Source organism: Cetorhinus maximus, chromosome 2 (assembly GCF_964194155.1).
Source record: "Cetorhinus maximus chromosome 2, sCetMax3.hap1.1, whole genome shotgun sequence".
Classification (NCBI taxonomy): Eukaryota; Metazoa; Chordata; class Chondrichthyes; order Lamniformes; family Cetorhinidae; genus Cetorhinus; species Cetorhinus maximus.
In genome coordinates, this window is record NC_135880.1 from 171,771,904 (window position 1) to 171,791,831 (window position 19,928).

Below are 19,928 nucleotides of genomic sequence, written 5' to 3' on the forward strand. Positions count from 1 at the left end.
GAACCAATATGGATGGTGTAATTTGTGACTTCCATTAAAATGGTTTTAGTACTATAGAGGGGTCTAATACCATACATTTGAAAATAAATATTTTTTGCATTAATAAATCTTAGACATGTTTTTCGTTTTTCTAGCATCCAAGTTCATTCCAGTAACTTTCAGAAAATGCAAAGCACTATATCTGGACCACAGAAATATTCTGCCTTAATGTGGCGAATTTGAAAGGAGACAAATATAGAAAAAACCCAAATACTCAGTACAGTTTTAAAATGTTCTGACCGCTTACTTATAATCAACTTACCAATTGAACCAAGGATGGTGAGAATTGCAAGGATCCAAACAAGCACTCGGGAGATGTATCTGATTGCAACCATTAACAACATCGACAAAACTGCCAAAATACAGAAAGGATTAACACCACCAAGTACTGTACAGCATTGAACTTTCAAGGAACTGCAATATTGATAGGCAGGGTGTGAATGCAAACATTGTATTTGCTACCAGCTCAAAAGTAGAGCTACAATTCTGAACAATTCTACAACCAAAATGTTTGTGATTTTAGCAATGGATGGAATAGCAGGTTAGTAAGACACTGGCTTTTCTCTTCCAGAAACCTGGGCCCCAATTCAGGCCAGAGAGATGGAAGAAAAATCTATGTCCTGCTGCCTCATGACAGCTTTCATCAAGATCAATGTTCCCACGCAAGTTCCCAGAAGTTTTTGACAGCTAAGTGTCTCTCACACATCCAAATGGACGCAACAAAAAAGGTTGAAAAAGTGGAGTAAAAAAAAAACTAGAATGAAAAGACACTCCAAGTTATATTGGTAAGTGCAATCAGGCTACTATGAAATAGTCACGATTTTAAAAGTTGTTTGAAATTTTTGTTTGAAGCTCTATTTTGTTTATCTAAAATAAAATCACAAGAGACAAATGATGGGTAAAAAAATATAAGACTTCTTGCAGCAGTTTAACTGGTTCACCCAAGCAGTCATTTCTTCCTAAGTTCTTGGGTTTCTGAATCACTTTCTATATTTGTCCAGATCTGCACATTTGCAGCACTTCAGCTTTGATTTGCAAGTTTGTGAACCAAATGGACACAACAGGAATTAAGTGTAGATTGACAGGAAAAGCAAGCCACATCCAAGCTAGGCACACATCTAGCTGAGGCACAGGATGCATGATTATGCTGCGCAATGTGGAACACATCAACATAAGTGATTTACAGAGACTGGACCTGTGTTTTTTGAAGTATGATGAGAGTGCTACTGCTATTTGTTTAATTCATAAAGACTCCGTCGTGAGCCACAGAAGATATTCTAGATAGGCAAGTGGAAAGCGCATTAAAATAATGGGGACTTAAAGCTGGCTCAAAGGTCACAATGGAGAACATGGGCATAGGTTGGTCCCAATCCCAGAATCTTTAGGGCAACAATATAATATTGACACTGATCTTGGAAACCAGTTTACGCACTTTCTGAACTTACACAAAACTTAACGTAATCCTGCTCCATGCCCTGCTCGAGCTACAGCAGAGGTGCTGCTGTTTGCAGGTGAACACATGGGTGTCCAAGATCACCCCAGCAGCAAGACAGAGATAGCAAAGGCCCACTGCAAATGGGAGAAAACACCAGGGGAGAGGGATCCGTTAGAGACAAGTGGGGATCCTCAGGTGAGAGGAATGATCTTTAGAATCCTTAGTCATGTAGCCTTGTGCAGAACAGTGCCACCTAGCTTAAAGGCTCAGATAATCAACAAGCAAGTTTAAGCATAAATCAAGATGAATTGGTTTGCACAAAATAGATTCACAGCCTGCACTCGCATAGACCCCTTTCTCCACAATATTACCTGTTCCCAAAAATATGCGGCTCCAGGCCTTCAAGATCAGTAACTCCAAACAGAAAAAAAAAAATATGACCCTCTGCATATTATTCCTTGATCCTAGATGCCAAGACCCCTGACAATAGTCTCAGACTCAGGTGTCAACACCCCGATCCAAATGCTTCCACACCAACAAACTCTCTTCACTAATGCTCCCAGGGAGCTTATTCCAAAATTGGGAGAGCTGTCTCATAGACCAGTCAAGCAACAGCCTGACATAGTCATAGTCTTGGAATCATACCTTACAGATAATGTCCCAGCCAATACCATCACAATCCATGGGTACGTCCTGCCCCACAAGCAGTTCAGATCCAGCCGAGGTGGCAGCACACTTGTATGCAGTCGGGAAGGAGTTGCCTTGGGAGTCCTCAACATCGATTCCAAAGTCTCATGGCATCAGGTCAAACTTGGGCAAGGAAACCTCCTGCTAATTACCACATACCGCACCACCTCAGCTGATGAATCAATGCTCCTCCATATTGAACACCACTTGGAGGAAACACTGAGGATAGCAAGGGTGCAGAATGTAGCACCAATACGGACCAAGCTGGCCAAGTCCTGAAGGATATAGCTGCTAGACTGGGTCTGCAGCAGGCAGTGAGGGAACCAAGAGGGAAAAATTAATTCAACCTCATCCTCATCAACCTGCCTGCCGTAGATGCATCTGTCCATGGCAATATCGGTAGAGGTGACCACCGCATAGTCATTGTGGAGACAATGTCCTGTCTTCACATTGATGATACCCTCCATCGTGTTGTGGAGCACTACCACCGTGCTAAATGGGACAGATTTTGAACAGATCTAGCAACTCAAGACTGGGCATCCATGAGACGCTGTGAGCCATCAGCAGAATTGTACTCAACCATAATTTGTAAGCTCATGGGCTGGCATATCTCCTATCATTACCATCAAGCCAGGGGATCAACCCTGACTAAATTAAGAATGCAGGAGGGCACGCAGTAGCAGCACCAGGTATAGCTAAAATTGAGGTGTCAACACAGGACTCTTTGCATGCTAAACATTAGCAGCAAGTGATAGATCGAGCTAAAATTCCACAACCAATGGATCAGATCTAAGCTCTGCTGTCCTGCCACATCCAGTTGTGAATGATAGTGGACAATTAAACAACGAACTGGAGGAGGAGGCTCCATAAATATCCCCATCCTCAATGTTGGAGGAGTTCAGCACATCAGTGCAAAAGGCTGAAGCATTTGCAACAATCTTCATCCAGAAGTATTGAGTGAATGATCCATCTCAACCTCCTACAGAGGTCCCCAACATCACAGGTGCCAGTCTTCATCCAATTCGATTGACTCCACGTGATATCAAGAAATGGCTGAAGGCACTTGATACTGCACAGGCTCAGGGCCTTGACAATATCCCAGCAATAGTACTGAAGACTTGTGCTCCAAAACTTGCTGTGCCCCTAACCAAGTTGTCCCAGTACAGCTACAACATGAGCATCTACGCAGCTATGTGTAAAATTGCCCAGGTGTGTCCTGTACACAAAAAGCAGAACAAATTCAACCCAGCCAATTACCGTCCCCTCAGTAAACTCTCGATCATCAGGAAAAGTGATGGAAGGGGTCACCAACAATGCTATCGAGCCACACTTGCTTAGCAACAACCTGCTCACTGACACTCAGTTTGGCTTCCACCAGGGCCACTGACCTCATTACAGCTTTGGTTCAAACATGGACAAAAGAGCTGAACTCCAGAGGTGAGGTGAGAGTGACTGCCCTTGGCATCAAGGCAGCATTTGACCAAGCATGACATCAAGGAGCCCTAGCAAAATTGGAATCAATGGGAATCAGGGGGAAAGCTCTCCACTGGTTGGAGCCATACCTAGCACAAAGGAAGATGGTTATGGTTGTTGGAGGTCAATCACCTTAGTTCCAAGACATCACTGCAGGAGTTCCTCAGGGTAGAGTCCTTGGGCCAAGCATCTTCAGCTACTCCATCAATGACCTTCCATCCATCTTAAGGTCAGAAGTGGGGATGTTCACTGATGATTGTACAATGTTCAGCACCATTTACGACTCCTCAGATACTGAAGCAGTCCATGTCCAAATGCAGCAAGGCCTGGACAATATCCAGGCCTGGGCTGATAAGTGGCAAGTAATATTCACACCACTTTACAGCCTTCATAAGCACTGGTTAAACTGGTAGAGTCTTTTTTTGTTTTAAATTCATTCATGCAGGCATCGCTGGCTACACCACCCTTTATTGCCTATCCCCAATTTCCCCTCAAGGTGGTGGTGAGCTGCCCTCCTGAATCGCTGCAGTCCACATGGTGTAGATACACCCACAGTGCTGTTAAGGGGGAAGTTCCAGGATTTTTATCCAGTGACAGTGAAGGATTGATGATATATTTCCCAGTCAGGATGGTGCGTGGCTTGGAAGGGGACTGTCAGCTGGTGATGTTCTCATGTGTCTGTTGCCCTTGTCCTTCCAGGTGGTGAAGGTCGCGGGTTTGGAAGGTGCCGTTGAAGGAGCCTTGATGAATTGCTGCAGTGTATCTTGCAAAAGATACACACTGCTGCTACTGTGCGTCAGTGGCAGAGGGAGTGGGTGTTGAAGGCAAGGGATGGGGTGCCAATCAAGTGGGCTTTGTCCTGGATGATGTCAAGCTTCTTGTGTGTATTATTGGATCTGCACTCATCCAGGCAAGTGGGGAGCATTCCATCACATTCCTGACTTGTGCCTTGTAGATGGTGTACAGGCTTTAGGGAGCCAGGAGGTGAGTTACTCGCCTCAGCTGGAAAGGCAAGGATAGACCATTGCAAATTATGGTCCAATACCATAGATAGAAGTGCATTTTGAAGTTAAAAAGGGTTAAGTACTAGACTGAAAAACAAGATGCCAAGGGTGATCATCTCCAGATTGCTTCTTGTGTCACATTCTGAAGAAGCTAGAGTGGGAAAATTAGGCTACAGGGCTAGCTGAAGGGGAAAGGGTTCTCACATTCTTGGGACATTGACATAATTACTACAGCAAGAGAAGATTACACCAAAGGGACAACAGAAGTAGTAGTACAAAAGTCCTTCCTGACAAGGTGTGGACGTACACGTCAACTTGCTTTGATTTTAGCTAGTCGTAAAATGTACCATAACATTCTGTTTCAAAACAGAAAGGTTTAGAGGAACTATAAACAAAATGGGCAATCACTCAACACCTGAATAGAACCTAAGGAGCAGGAAGTTCTCCCCGGTGTCCTGCTAACATTTATCCTCAGCCCATTGCACAAAACAGATTATCTGGTCATTGTCGTTTTCTGTTTGTGCAAACTTGCTGTATACAAATTGGCTGCTGCATTTCCTACATTACAAAAATGACTACGCTTCAGAAGTATTTCATTGGCTGTGAAACAGAGTCAGACATTGAGGTTGTAAAAGGAGCAGTGGTTCTTTTTTTAAAATCTTTACATTTTTATTTCAGAAGAATCTTAAGTGCTGGAAAAAGCTCAGCAGGTCTGGCATCATCTGTGGAGAGAGAAAGAGAGTTAACACTTCGAGTCCAATATGACTTCTTCTGTTCTAAAGAGTCATATTGGGTTTGAAATGTTAACTGTTTCTCTCTCCACAGATGCTGCCAGCCCTGCTGAGCTTTTTCCAGCACTTTACACTCTTATTTCAGATCTCCAGCATCCACATTATTTTGCTTTTAAAATTTCTCTGTTCCATCTCTGCCACTATCGCTAATAACATAAATCCGTATCAATAATACCACCCCTTAACTGGCACTTTAACAGGAAAGCATTTTGTCCAGTTCTATCAGCATGCTGATCCATCCTACTCTACCCATACTTCTCGGACTAGAGCTCGACTAACAATCGACATTTCTACAGCATATCAATCATTTGCCAATTCCACATTTCCATTTAAAGTTCCCCAAGAAATACAGAAATCATATTTATGACAAACAGTAGGAAACACAAACAGTAAAAAAAGGACAAATGGCTTCTGATTTCTGAGTTAGAAATCCAAGAAGAAAATACATTTATATAAATGCTTGTGGCTGTTCATAAAATTCCATATTAGTTGAGACACAGTTATTCCTAATATCAAGCTAACATTTGTTAAAAAAAATGAAATGCAAAACAAACAGGGGTGTACATGACTTGGGATGAAATTACTTGCTAAACATAGCTGAAGCATTTAAGTTAAATTGAATTATTCAATAATGCAACTCCTGGTTCAATATTGTTTATTTTTTTTAAAGAAAGGATGTATTCAAGAATCATTACCTAGAGATAAAAAGCAAAGTCCCACTATAATTTCTTTGCTGGTCATTACTCCAGTAATCACTCTCTGCAAGACACTATTGTCACTGACGAAGGTGGTCAGGGCCTTAATAAAGTTGACAAAGCAGCCAATTCCATCTGGGACACAACGATGGAAGAATGGTATAGGTTTACTAGTGTAAAACAAAAAGACAGAAAAAATGGAATGTCAAATTAATATCAATAATGAAGATGATTGACGACTGATAGGCACAAGTATACTTTTAAAACAATGAATTTGCAAATGTCAAACCTACTCGAGCTGCAATTTGTCCTACACATTTCTCATTAATAATGCAAATTGGAAAGTAAATCAGCAAATTCAAAACGAGCTTGCGTTCTATTTTAAAAACTCAGCTTTCTTTGTACTGAGGGAATAAAACAAAATTGCATGTAACATAACATCTTATGAACCCATTATAAAGAATGTTAAAATAGTCAGTCACATTTTCTCGAAATGAAAGTTTCAAATAACTTCAAATCATCAGCCTATTAATAAATTTTATGCATTTTTTGATTAATCCCTCAATTTTTTATACCTCTATTCAGTTCCCAATTGCTCCACAAGTGACTTGAGATAAATATTGCAGATATGGCGAAGATTAATTCCAATCAATGCAGTTCCAGAACAGGTTAACCAAAGAGACTGGCCGTGAAATTTTGTCTATGTACCTCACACCCACCTCACTAATCCTTAATTTTTCTGTGCTGTTCCCCACTACCTGCAATTGAAAGCACTCCACTGTGTTCAGTTCTTTGATTCAAGCTTGCCTATCTAGGTTTGCCTTTAGAATGACTGAACTACTGCTGCTCAGAAAGAAACAGTGCAGCATGAACAGACAGTATCTATGTATGCAACCAGAGGCTGAGCAGTTTGTGATGCAAAATTTGCTGTTGATTTTATAGATTCCAGTGGCGTTAAATGATCTTTCCTAACAATGCTCAATGAACAATAGAGCACTTTGAAATAGAAACACAAGCAAAAATTTATTAAGACAACAATGGTGCTCCTCCTTGGATGGAGCCATAATCATCATGAATCAGCACCATGTTGATGGCGCAGGTAGTCTCCTGAACCACTCATTCTTCCTTGCCATCTCATTTCTCTTCAGATGGGAAAACATTACAATTCTGGGAAAGAGTCTTAGGCCTACTGGTTTCTGCGGTGCCTAGTACGGTATCAGGGTCAAAATTCCTTTGGAACAGTTGTGCTTGGGCCAGGGTAAGCTTTCTTTGAATGGTCATGATGAAGATTATATTGAAGGGTAAAACTGCCAAATGTGCTTTGTTCTAAAGGAGTCTGGTTGTTCACTGCTCTGAAGCACCATGGGTTTTCAAAACCCAGGCAAGATTGAAATTCCATTTCTGTTTTATTGGAAATTTGCTTCAATATCAACCTGAATTACTCAAGAGACATGAAAGAGAAACAGCTCATAATCCCCAAGTTCCATGCTCCACACTGCCTACACAATGTGAAAAGTTACCACGAGACACTCATTGAACTCAGCATGATGCTAATGACAAGATTTCTGATTGCTTGTTTTTATTTTAAAGCACTTCATAATTTAGATAATTCAGGCATTATACCATCAGTCTGCCCTGTGTATTCTCCTGTGTAATTATCTCATTTGCAAATAAATCCCACTACAAGTTTGAGCCTCAATGCTTAGCTCTGATTGTACTGAATTTGCCACCTTTCAGAGTAGGCTGGCACATTTAGTGGGCTTCTCACATGGTCTCAGATTGATACCACAATTAAGCAATAATTGTTGGTCCCTTGGCTTATTATTGCAGTTACAACATACAGAAGGGTGCGTGGTTCAGTTCACTGGAGAGTCAGTCTGCCTATGGCAACAACCTTTTGCCAGCAAGCACAATTTAACCTAATTGGTTTCTGAATACAGCAAATTATAGAGTTAGCAGAAAGTCTAAGTTGTTACAGGGATGGGAAGTCACTGATGCGGAGAATGGACATAGCAAGAAAGATAGAAGAGCCTTTAGGGAATTCTTGAGTTTCTCATCAACAGCACAGAGATACAATTCAAAGGAAACAACACAGTTGAAGAAGACCTTATAATGGTAATGGTCCTGGTGTTGTCAAAGATGATGGAAAGCAAATCACCAAAGCATTTAGCACAGGGTTCCAGAGATACATAACAAGGATAAGACTTTTAAAATGGAATAACCATGACAAAAATAATGCTTGGCTTCATGAACAATAAAAACGTTCAAGAAAATAACCATTTGGGAGTTAATAGCTTTGTTAACTACATGTGAAAGGCAATAGTGGAGTGGTTTCAAGAGCATAAGGTTTACTTGGCAATGGAATAAATGCAAGCTAATTTCCAAAATACAGGAAAATGGCCAGACAGAGATTAAACCAGAGCAAAGTTCAGAAGGCACACACCTCAGCAACAAAGGGTATCATCAAGGCCACAAACATTATTCAAATCCAGAGAATGGAAAATCCAACATATGTGAACAACACTGACTAACATTGGTCACAGCAGAGAATGAAGCAAAGGAGTGAGGTCAAGATTTATATTATAGAGTTTGAGGAATAATGATCAACTTATAAAGATCAGTTTTCCTTTTCAGAAAAAAAATAGCAATTAAACATCAGAATGGAGAGAAGTGGGAAAGGAACTTTCAGAAATTTCACATGAGCTTTGGCAAGCGACCAGAAGGACAGACTATGGTAAAGTGGCAAAATATTACATGTGCAAAGGGTCTACCGCCTGTTTCAGGCACAAACCTTGGACATATTTTTTTCTTCCTTCACCAATATGACAGGAAACATACTTTGCATTAAATGAGCACGTGTTACTCTCCTACTCAAGCCAACACATATGGGATGCTTAAGCACTGGTTTTTCACCTGAAAAACAGGGGTGGTGTTATCAAATTTCTAGCCTAATGTGTCAACAATTAGCAACATCTAATAGCCTTTCAGAACTGAGGAAAATTTTAAATTGCTGTTAACAAGCATCAACTCACTGAAGGATGTAAAACTGAAGATATGTCAAGGAAAGATACAGATATTTCAACCGCTCATTTAGAAAATATAGAAACACTTTACATCTTAAGCCGTATAAAGTTTGAATTAGGGGTTGCTTAATTTTTTATCTCAGTTGAATTTGCAGACAAAACTTCAAAAGATGAACTCATATTACTCATATCATATTACAACTCAACTTGTGGAGAAGCTTCACATTTACCCATGGCTCAGAATACATTTGAGAAAAGGTGATTTTAAAGTTTAATCACTGGGGTATGTGCATTGTGACTGGCAATTTCTTATACAGATGATCTCAAATTTCCTACCTTGATTTAACAGGAAGTTTAGGACACAAACCCGCACTGCGTGATGTATAATCTTCTGGCTTCAGCTTATAATCGCATAATTTAGATCCTGCAACAAAGACAAGAACTGAATTTTTTTTTAAAGTATTTTGTGTACCTGCATCTATGCTGCAGATAAATCAAGTCAATGTCGAAACCTTATTTCATTAGGGTACAGGTTTCAAGGAAATTAGCAGCACCTGAACATACTGAAATCACCTGAAGAACGCAGCCAAGTTGAAATGGCTACAAACAATTCTGTACAGGGACATTTTACATTCCATGAAAAATATGGTTAGCTTGTTTAAAATACCATGTAAACAAAAATAGGCATCCACTCAATTTACTGAAGAGATCCAAAGCCAGAGACATACACACACCACCTAGAGCATCACTATTTACCAGAATTTCTAGCCTCCCAAATTCACCCATTTTCAGATTTCCCGTAGAGTTCTGCAACCCAACTGATTTCTGCCAAGCATCAATAGCACCTCAGCTGTATTGCTATCACAGCCCAAATTCCTTCCAAGTCCAGTTCCTTTATGCCCTCAGGCCAACACCCATGACCTGTTTTGAGATCCAGTCTCTCTCCCCATAGCCGGTGACCATCAATCGTACCACCTTGCTTCTTCCTGGCCACAACCAGCTCCAGTGGCCCTCAGGCTCAACTTTTCCTTCGGTACTGATTGTTGCAGCCCCTCATCGCACAAGCAACCTGGTTGTCTCCCACCTCCCGGCATACTAGCTTTAAAAAAGGCTAAGCGACAGATGTCAAATAAGGGACTATGTATGAAAGCCAGGCAGAGGTTTAAAACAAGAGGAGACATTGAAGATAAAGAGCGAGATAGAAGTGGGAGAAGTAAAGACAGTTTGTTGCAAAAAGTGTGGACAGAAATGGAGGGAGAATTAGATTGAGGAAGAAATTTACTGAAATTCTGTATGTTTGTTAAATTCAGGAGAGGTTAAGGACTGGAAAGTGGTCAATATAATTCCAGCATTTAAGGCATAAATGGTAATTACAGAGCAGCACATTAAAGATCTGTTGTAGGGAAGGTCCCCAAACAATTTTCAGGAATGTAGAACGAGCAGCTGAAAGAGCATTATTTATTAAAGAACAGTCAGCATGAATTAGGAAATGAAACCTGGAAAATCACATGATGCTATTTACAGTCAGAATGAAGGGGGATCTCTCAATTATTACTATTAAAAGGTTTATTATCTAAAAAGCAACTTCCATCATTCCAAGGGCCAAATTGAGGTAAAATTTTACAATCAATTATTCCAAGAAAAATTTAAAAATACAGAGAATGATAGAAAGGACAGAGTAGCATAACATACTGATCACTAGGGTCTTTAGGCTATCAGGGTTCAAAGTTTGACAGTTATTAGAGTTTGTTCATTGCAGCGATGAGATAATGCATTGGGCTATTCTTAAATCTTGTTTTACAACTTAATTCAGTGAGATATTTTGAGTTCGTAGTTGGTAGCCACTATGAGTAACTTGTGAAGTTTAGAGTTCAGCGGCGATCTCATGAAAGAATGGCACTATTGATTGTATCAATTTTTGAGTGTCTCCAGACCGCCAATGTGTTGGCGTCTGAGTAACTATTGTAATTAGGGCCTAGGATGACTTTGCAAGCCCGTTTCTGAACACTTTCAACGGCTTTACATTGCTGCTTTGTGATTCCACTTGACCACTCAGGTGCCCTGTATTCCAATATGGGACAAACAAAGGAAAAAAAAGTGAAAATTGTTGCAAGGTCATCACATGAGACGGCATGGCATTTCAAATTCTGAAGCATGTACAGATGACTGTTAGCTCGTTTATAAGAACTGTTACCCACATCTCATTTCAGACCTGCCTGGACAAATATACCCAATCTTTCGGTGGTGCTCTAATATTGGACTGAGATGCCATTCAGTGACAGATTGGGAGGGGCCATTTGTTTCGAGCGAAGAAAATGTAAGCAAACACGCATACTTATAATATATTTGGATTTTCAGAAAATTTGGAGAAACTATCCTGCATGAGATGTTAATAGCTCAGATAAAGCATCATAAAATACCTAGAATAGAAAGAGATAGACAAAAGCCATGAATGGGAACTTTTCAGACTTGAATGAGGTAGTAGTTAAAGGGCCAGTCATGAGCCCTCACATTTAATCTCAAGGTTATGCCACCTTGTTCTGGATAGTTTCAATAACGAACAAAGGTCACAGCATAAATAAAATAAATTCTAAACCCTGGTTCTTTTCTTCCATTCTACTTCCACCACCAAATTTTTGGTCTTACCATTTTTGAGGGCAAAATTCTGAACTTCCCTGAGTGTGTTCAGGGCCATTTCTGGGCATTTAGCCACACACAGTGCCTTGGATTTGATTTTGAAAGTGACAGTGTCCACGTTACAGGGGTCCAAGAAAAAGACATACCTGAGGAAAAAAAAAATAAACAAATATTAAAGCACCAAAAAGTCATACTTTCAGCTTTCTTTCAGTTGTTTTTCCAGCAACTAAAATTGAATGTTGGGAGGAAGCTATTAAAATTCTCCATCCTTATTTTAAAATCCCTCCACGGCCTTCGCCATCTGTTACCTCCTCCAGCCCTAAAAGCCTTCAAAATCTCTGCACTCCTCATATTCTGGCCTCTTGCACATCCCCCATTTTAATGGTTCCCTCATTGGCAGCTATGCCTTCAGCTATCTCAAGCCCTAGGCTCTGGAATTTCCTTAAGCCTCTCCGTCCATCTGTCTCCCTCCTCCTTTAAAACATTCTCAAAACATGTCGCTTTTTGGCCACCTGTCCTAATATCTTACATGGCTCAATGTCAAATTTTGTTAGGTAGCTACTCCTGTGAAGTGCATTGGGGTATTTTACCATATGAAAGGCATTATACACATTGTTTTGGACAGCTGTAAATGGATAACTGCTACTACTACTATCTTTTGATGAGATACAAGATTTAGCATTGTTTGCAGACTGTTAATGGTTCACTTGGCGCAGTTTCTCCTTGCTCTACTTGATCCACCTCAAACACATCTTTATTCTCACCAAAGTGGACTGGAAAGGATGTTGATATTCTGTTTCTTACATTCTTTTAATATCAATTAAACCTTTTGGCACATTAATGCCATGTAGCAGACTGTAGCCAGTATGTAAGCCTACATTCAATACAATGGTATTTTAAGTGATCAATTGATGGTTACAATGAATTTTCCTGTATAACAACTGCGATATCCTGAGGACATGAAAAACGTTCTATTGCTGTAAGCCATTTGTTTTCTTTCAAACCTTGCAACTCCATCACAACCTTTGAGGGAAAACTTGGTACCAATTAAATTTGAAAAATATCTGCACAGGAGATAGGAAGCAATATTAAGAGAATCACGAACACTGACAGGTCTATGAATAATTACTTCAACCCCAGGTTCATACCAGGGAGTCCAAGTGGTCAGCTAAGCTGTTCTGGAAAAATCTTAGTGCAACAGGTACCATAACAACCTGATTTAAATTCTTCAAATATTAAATTCTTATTTTTAAAATCCCACAAGCTATATTTTGATTAATTTCATTTCAAGCAAGAACCCTCTTCAGATAAATGCTTTCAACAGAATGCAAGCTTATTTGAGAGTTTAATGAACAGCATTTAAAGCCATTTTTTTGGGCTATTTTCCAACACAGCAACCAAGTTGTCAGGTTGCCAATAAGAGAGACTGTTTGGTGTTGGGGGGGCGGGGAATGAAAGATAAGGGGAACATCAGAACAAAATCTCAAATGAGGAAAATGTTGACAATTATACAAATCAGTAATAAAACGTGCTTTATAATATCTTTAGCATTGTCTTTGGGTTCTGCCAGGATCACTCTCCAGGCCTCATTACAGCACTGCTCCAAACATGGACAAAAATGCTGAATTCCAGGGGTGAGGTGAAAGTGATTACCCTCAACACTAAGGCAGCATTTGAATGAGCGTAGCATCAAGGAGCCATGGCAAAATTGAAGACAATGGAAACCAAGAAGAAAACTTTCTACTGATTGGAGTCATACTTAGCACAAAGGAGGATGATTGTTGTTGTTGGAGGCCAATCAACCCAGTCCCAGCACATTGCTGCAGGAATTCCTCAGGGCAGTGTCCTAGGCCCAACCATCTTTAGCTGCTTCATCAATAATCCTCCCTCTATCATAGATTCAGAAGTGGGGATGTTTAGTGGTGTTTGCATTGTGTTATATTCCATCCGCATCTCCTCTGAAAATTAAGCAGTCCGTGCCCAAATGCAAGACCTGGACAACATTCAGCCTTGGACCGAATGGTATAACGTATGCCAATGACTACTGCAAACCAAAGAAAGTCTAACCACCTTCTTTTCATAAGCAAAGGCATTACCATCATTGCAACCCCACCATCAACATTCCAGGGTCACCACTGACTAGAAACTTAGCTGGATCAACCGCATGAATATTGTGGCTACAAGCTGGGTATTCTACATCAAGTGACTCACCTCCTGAATCCCTGAAACCTGTTCAGCATCTACAAGGTTCAAGTCAAGAGTATGGTGGAATTCTCTGTTCTCGCCTGGATGACCTGCAGCTCCAACACTCAAGAAGCTGAACACCATCCAAAACAAACCAGCATGCCGTTAGGTGCCCACCCACTACCAGCACATGGAGCATCGTCTGCAGCATGCACAAGATGCACTGCAGCAACCTGCCATGGCTTCTTCAACACCGCCTCTCAAATATTTAGATATTCACTTGAATTGCTATAGCCTCCAGGGCTATGAGGCAAGCGCTGGAAAATGGGAATACTGTGGTCAGATCTTTATTGATCTGTGCAGACACGGTGGGCCAAATGGCCTCCTCCTGTGCTGTAAACGTCCATGTATCTATGAGTCAAATCAGCAATCTCTACCAGCCAGAAGCACAAAGGCAACACCACCACTTCCATGTTCCCTTCCAAGTTACACAACATCTAGACTTGGAATTATGTCATCATTCCTTCATTTTTGATGGGTCACAACTCCGGAACTCCCTACGAGCACTGTGGGTGTAACTACACCACACAATGGACTGCAGTGGTTTAAGAAGCAGGCTAATCACCGCCACCTTCTCAAGGGCGATTAGTGATTATCAATGAATGCTGGAGGTGCCCATATTCCATGAAAGAGAGAAAGAGGTTAGAACAAGCAAAAGTGGAGAAAGATGCAATAAGAGGGAAAGATTTGGGCAAAGAACTGTAAAATACTGGGGCAAAACAGCTGAAAAACTGGCACCAATGGAAAAATGCATGTAGCAGACAAGAGGCTGAACAGCAAGGCCATGAAACAAGAGCCAGAAATGACAGGAGTGACAGGCAACAGCAATATTACAGGATAGGATACAGGCAATGGCGACCTGGATAGGTTGGAAGTTTCTGCCAAGTGGGGCTCAAGAGGCCAATGATGAGAACACGGGAAAAGTCAAGACTGAAGATAAAGCCATGGGCAAAACATGGAGATGGTGGGGAGCAAAATAGAGTCAAAGCCTGGCAATATTATGGAGGTAGAAATTATGGATTATAAATAAGTTTTGACGCTCAATTCAAAATGCCAAAGTCACACTCCTGGTTCAGTCCAAGACAGCAACCAGAATGGGCAATGAAATTGAGCAATAGGGGAGATGGTGGCGTAGTGGTACTGTCACTGGACTAGTAATCCAGAGGCCCAGGTTAAAGCTCTGGGGATACTGGCTTCAAATCCCACCAAGGTAGCTGCTGGAATTTAAATTCAATTAATAAATCTGAAATATAAAGCTCGTCTCAGTAATTGTGACCATGAAACTATCAATTGTCATAAAAACCCATCTAGTCCACTTTAGGGAAGAAAGATCTACCATCCTTATCTGGTCTGGCCTACATGTGACTCCTTATCCAAAGCAATTTGGTTGACTCTTAAATGCTCTAGCAAGCCACTCATTTCAAGGGCAATCAGGCCTTGCCAGCGATGCCCACAACCCGTGAAGGAATAAATATATCTTTTTTAAATGTCTGTCAGAAGCCAAACATGATGGTTTTGGGCTTGCAAATGTTAAGCTCCAAAATGTTCTGCTCATTTCACCCATAGCTTGCAGAAGATCTTTCTTCATTCCGCATTCTCCACCTGTGAAGGCAGAACCAGTAGTAATATTTGGAGTTAAGGAGACAGGATGTCTTTGAGAGAGAGTGGGGAACCTGCCGCCAAGCCACAGTTGAAAGACCCCCGAATTACTTTCTACAAAACCACCTAAATTAAGCATGCATCGAGCTTCAACATTATGTTTAGGCTTTCCTGATGTTAAATCTAGAGATGAAGTTTTGTTTTTTGCATATGCAAATTCACATTCAACGTAAAATGTTACACCGCAGATTCCTAATAAAATCTCAAGTTTAGTAGGTATGGGATCTAGCATGATCTATATGTTAAGAGTTCACATCATTCCAGATGGCTGATGATGTACATACTTGTTGCTCGTGTGATCAAGGCCACTCTGTTCCTTTTCTTCTACTTTGGTGTTCTTTTGACCGCAGATGTTTCCATAGCTATCATAGCCATAAACCAGCCTCTGTGCTGCTCCAGAGGCTATTGCAAAGCCACAAATAACAGCCTAAAACAAAACACATAACAAACTTCATGTCAATTCCTAATCATAGCATTGGAATGTAGACTGCTTTACATGATGAGAATTTCAGTTTGTGCAGTCACAGGAAGAGGGTGGAAATGTAAATTTTAACATTGGCAAAACTCAATTTGAGCAGGTTCTGGCACAAGTTCATCAATTAGTTCACTTGCGAGTCACTTGGGACTGGGTGGAAAAAATAAATTGTCCCCAGTCCCAATCATGACCTAGAGTCCACAAATGGAAAATGTGGGCTTGTGGACAGTAGTGGGGGCCAGGATCAGGCTCAGTTTATGATCTCTCTCTACTCACCCATGGCCAATTAGTCTGCAGACGCCTGCTGTCTAGGTTTAAAAAGGTGAAAATCCTATTTAAGACACACTAGAGAATTGTAGTCACCTATGGAACTATAACCCGCAGCTGGTGAATCTGCCTTGAGAATGAGACAGGAGAAAACTATGGGGTGGAGAAAGAGTGTGGAGAGGAGTCAAACAACAAGAGATAAACAAAATCATAGGGGCCCTGAGAAGTTGACAACACCCTCAGCTACGTAACAGGTTATGGAATTTGGAAACTCTTACCCTCTGGTGAAAACACTGGAATGAGGGCGGTGGGTGGTGCAGTTAAATCATGAGCAGACATTCACTAGCCCATAAACTAGTTGTACTGCTCGGATAGCTTTCAATCAATTCAGTAGGGTGACAGGCTGCAGAAACTCAGCTAAACAGACTTGCATAACATCCCCTCAGGTGAGGGGAAAAGAACAAATACATGGTTGGTCTGGTTGACTCAAGTCAAGTCTTTATATAGGTGGAGCAACATTTGCCTTCCTACTGGTTTCTACTTCTGAAGGCACATGGTTACCTGTTGTTGCCAATAGGTCAGAAATACATTACAAAGAAAGAATGGCCTGAAACAATAAATATAACTCTCCCTTCTGTTCAAACTGAAGTCTTCAACAGCATGTTCCTCCAGCTAAGTTTAGACTTGGGAGAGGGATGTTACAGGAGCTTGTAAAAAGAAATGTGTCCAGGGGTTTGCCTATATTAAGGGATTAAAATCAAGGTTACTACAAGGAGCCCCACGAGACCGCATGCTAGGAAGAGGATAGTGGAAAGTAGGACATTTAATTTCTCTAAAGCACATTGACTGTCAGCAAAACTATCAGCTGAAGCACGTGATCTTCACACACATAGGAGTTTTTGCTTCCACTGGCTCAGCTTGGGGCTTCGTTTTAACCGATTGTTGGTGAACTGTGCTTTTCCATCCTGAAGTTTTTCAACTTTTATAAAAGTTTTGTGGGTTATTGGTGCAATTGTAAATTAGCCAAGCAAGCCTTATTCACAGCAGCATCATAGGCTTTCCTTTCAATGCTCTACCATCAGTATTGCCATTAAGAGTTATGAAGTGAAATCTGTGCCAATTTAGAATAGCCCAGATTGGCCAATGGATTCAAATTACCACGCAAGAGTATTGAAGGGTATAGAAATAGGAGAAATAAAAATTAAAAAGTTTTATTTCCAGGGGGGATAGAATTGCAAAGTAGGGTGGTTATGCAAACCTATATCAAACTTTGGTTAGGCAATACTTAGAATCCTATGCACAGTTCTGGCCACCATATGATGAAGAACATATGAATTAGGAGGAGTAGGCCAGTCGACCCTTCAAGCCTGCTCTGCCATTCAAAAGGATCGTGGCTGATCTGATTGTAGCCTCCCACCTACTGCCAATAACCTTTCATCCCCTTGTTAATCGAGTATCTATCTACCTTAGCACTACCTTAAAAAAATATTAAAAATAAAAGTGCTTCCACTGCCTTTTGAGGAAGAGAATTCCAAAGACTCACGACCCTCAGAGAAAATATTTCTCCTCATCACTGCCTTAAATTAGCGACCCCTTATTTTTAAACCATAAGCCCTAGTTCTAGATTCTCCCACAAGAAGAAACATCCTCTCCACATCCTCTATCGAGACCCCTCAGGATCTTAAAGGTTTTGATCAAGTCACCTCTTACCCTTCTAATCTCCAGTGGATACCTGTCCAACCTTTCCTCATAAGACAACCTGCCCATTCCTGGTATTAGCCTAGTACACCTTCTCTGAACTGCTTCTAATGCATTTACATCTTTCTTTAAATAAGACCACCAATATTGTACACATACTTAAGTTGTACAGTGCACTAGTGAGACCACATCTGGAGTACTAACCTCCCTGCTTTTGGAATCAATCTCCCTCGCAATAAACAATAATAATAGCTTTCCTAATTACTTGCTGTGCCTGCATACTAGCCTTGTGTGATTCATGCACTAGGACAACCAGATCCCTCTGAATCTCAGAGCTCTGTAATCTCTCACCATTTAGATATTATGCTTCTTTTTATTCTTCCTGCCAAGATGAACAATTTCACATTTGCCCACATTATACACATTTGCCAGGTCTTTGCCCGCTCATTTAACCTATGCACTCTTCACAACTTACTTTCCTATCTATTTTTGTGCCATCAGCGAATTTAGCAACCATACCACTAAAGAGATATAAAGGCACTTATGAAGGTGCAGAGAAGATTGACAAGGATGATATGTGGTTGTACATATCAGAAAAGGGCCGACAGGCTGGCTCGCTTTTCTCTTGAAAAAAGATGACTAGAGGGGTGATCGAACAGCAGTCTTTAAAATTACAAAATGTTTTACTAGAGTGGATACATACAGAATGTTTCCTCTTCTGGGAAAGAGCAAGACCAGAAGCCATCAATCTAAAGATAGTCACCAAGGGGGAAATCAGAAGAAACTAAGAAACTTTTTTATTCAGAGAGAGTTGTGAGAATGTGAAACCCTTTGCCACACGGAGTTGTTGAAGCGAATATTATAGGTGCATTTAAAGAAAGGCTGAACGAGCATGAGGGAGAAGGGAATTGAGCATTACAATGATAGGCTTAGATGAGGAAAGATCAGAGGAGGCTCGAGTGGAACATAAACGTGAGCCTGGACTGGTTGGGCCAAAAGGCCCCGTTACTGTGCCATATATCCTACACAATCCTACAAACACCGGGAGCCTCTTTTTTATCGCTAACATAAAATCCGAGCCAATAAAAACAGTAATTTTGATAAATGAGTCCCTTTTAAACAAAAAAAAAATTGAAGCTGAACTTACCATGCCAATGCAGAACAGAATAAGTATCAGCAACCACAGGACATCTGTGCAGCTGCGTTGCTCGAGTGGCTTCCATTGTCTAGCGGAGCCCTAAAGAGAAACAAATAACCAGATGGACTAAATGGGGCTGCTCTCTTGGAAATAATGACGCAATAAAACCAATTGATCAAGTTCAACATAGTCGTAATTATTCAAATTGCAGAAGCCACTTCAATAAACAAACTTTTCTTCTCTAGGACAGCAGTTCTCAAAATGGGGCCCACAGAGCACGGGGCAGCCGTCGATACTTTCTGGGGGGTCGGGGGAAGGATATGGCTTGGAAATAATATGAAGGAGCTTACTGAGCAGCGCTGTCTTACAGCGGGCGATGTGGATAACCACTCAGGATGCTACAGACAGGTCTTGGATTAATTCTTGGCACAATTTTGTCCTCAGGGCCGCCTGCTATGGCTTAATATGCTGAGCTTCTCGGTCAAAAGCGCTGCACAGAGCGACATGGCAAATGTTAAGCAAATCTGCAGCTTCTTGTGCCAGTGCGCTGCCAATCAGGGGGACGCATGAACCTATCAAAGCAGCCTCAGGCCATCCTTCAGCCAGTTTGCAAATGCTCGGCAGGGCTTTTGTTTTACCAGGCTGAATAAATCAAATTCTACT

General features: G+C 41.0%; 1 protein-coding gene across 4 annotated transcripts in view; it reads right to left on the minus strand.

Annotated features, from left to right (window-relative positions):
- LOC144699653 (choline transporter-like protein 1) overlaps positions 1 to 19,928 on the minus strand; it is an 80,257-nt gene that overhangs the window by 41,992 nt on the left and 18,337 nt on the right. For all 4 annotated transcript variants that reach the window (XM_078570765.1, XM_078570775.1, XM_078570783.1 and 1 more), the window contains 6 exons: positions 19,275 to 19,364; positions 15,972 to 16,114; positions 11,794 to 11,930; positions 9,484 to 9,571; positions 6,125 to 6,294; positions 302 to 391 (listed from right to left, as the gene is read on the minus strand). In XM_078570765.1, the coding sequence (XP_078426891.1) occupies positions 302 to 391; positions 6,125 to 6,294; positions 9,484 to 9,571; positions 11,794 to 11,930; positions 15,972 to 16,114; positions 19,275 to 19,364 (718 nt within the window). The remainder of the gene's footprint in view (positions 1 to 301; positions 392 to 6,124; positions 6,295 to 9,483; positions 9,572 to 11,793; positions 11,931 to 15,971; positions 16,115 to 19,274; positions 19,365 to 19,928) is intronic.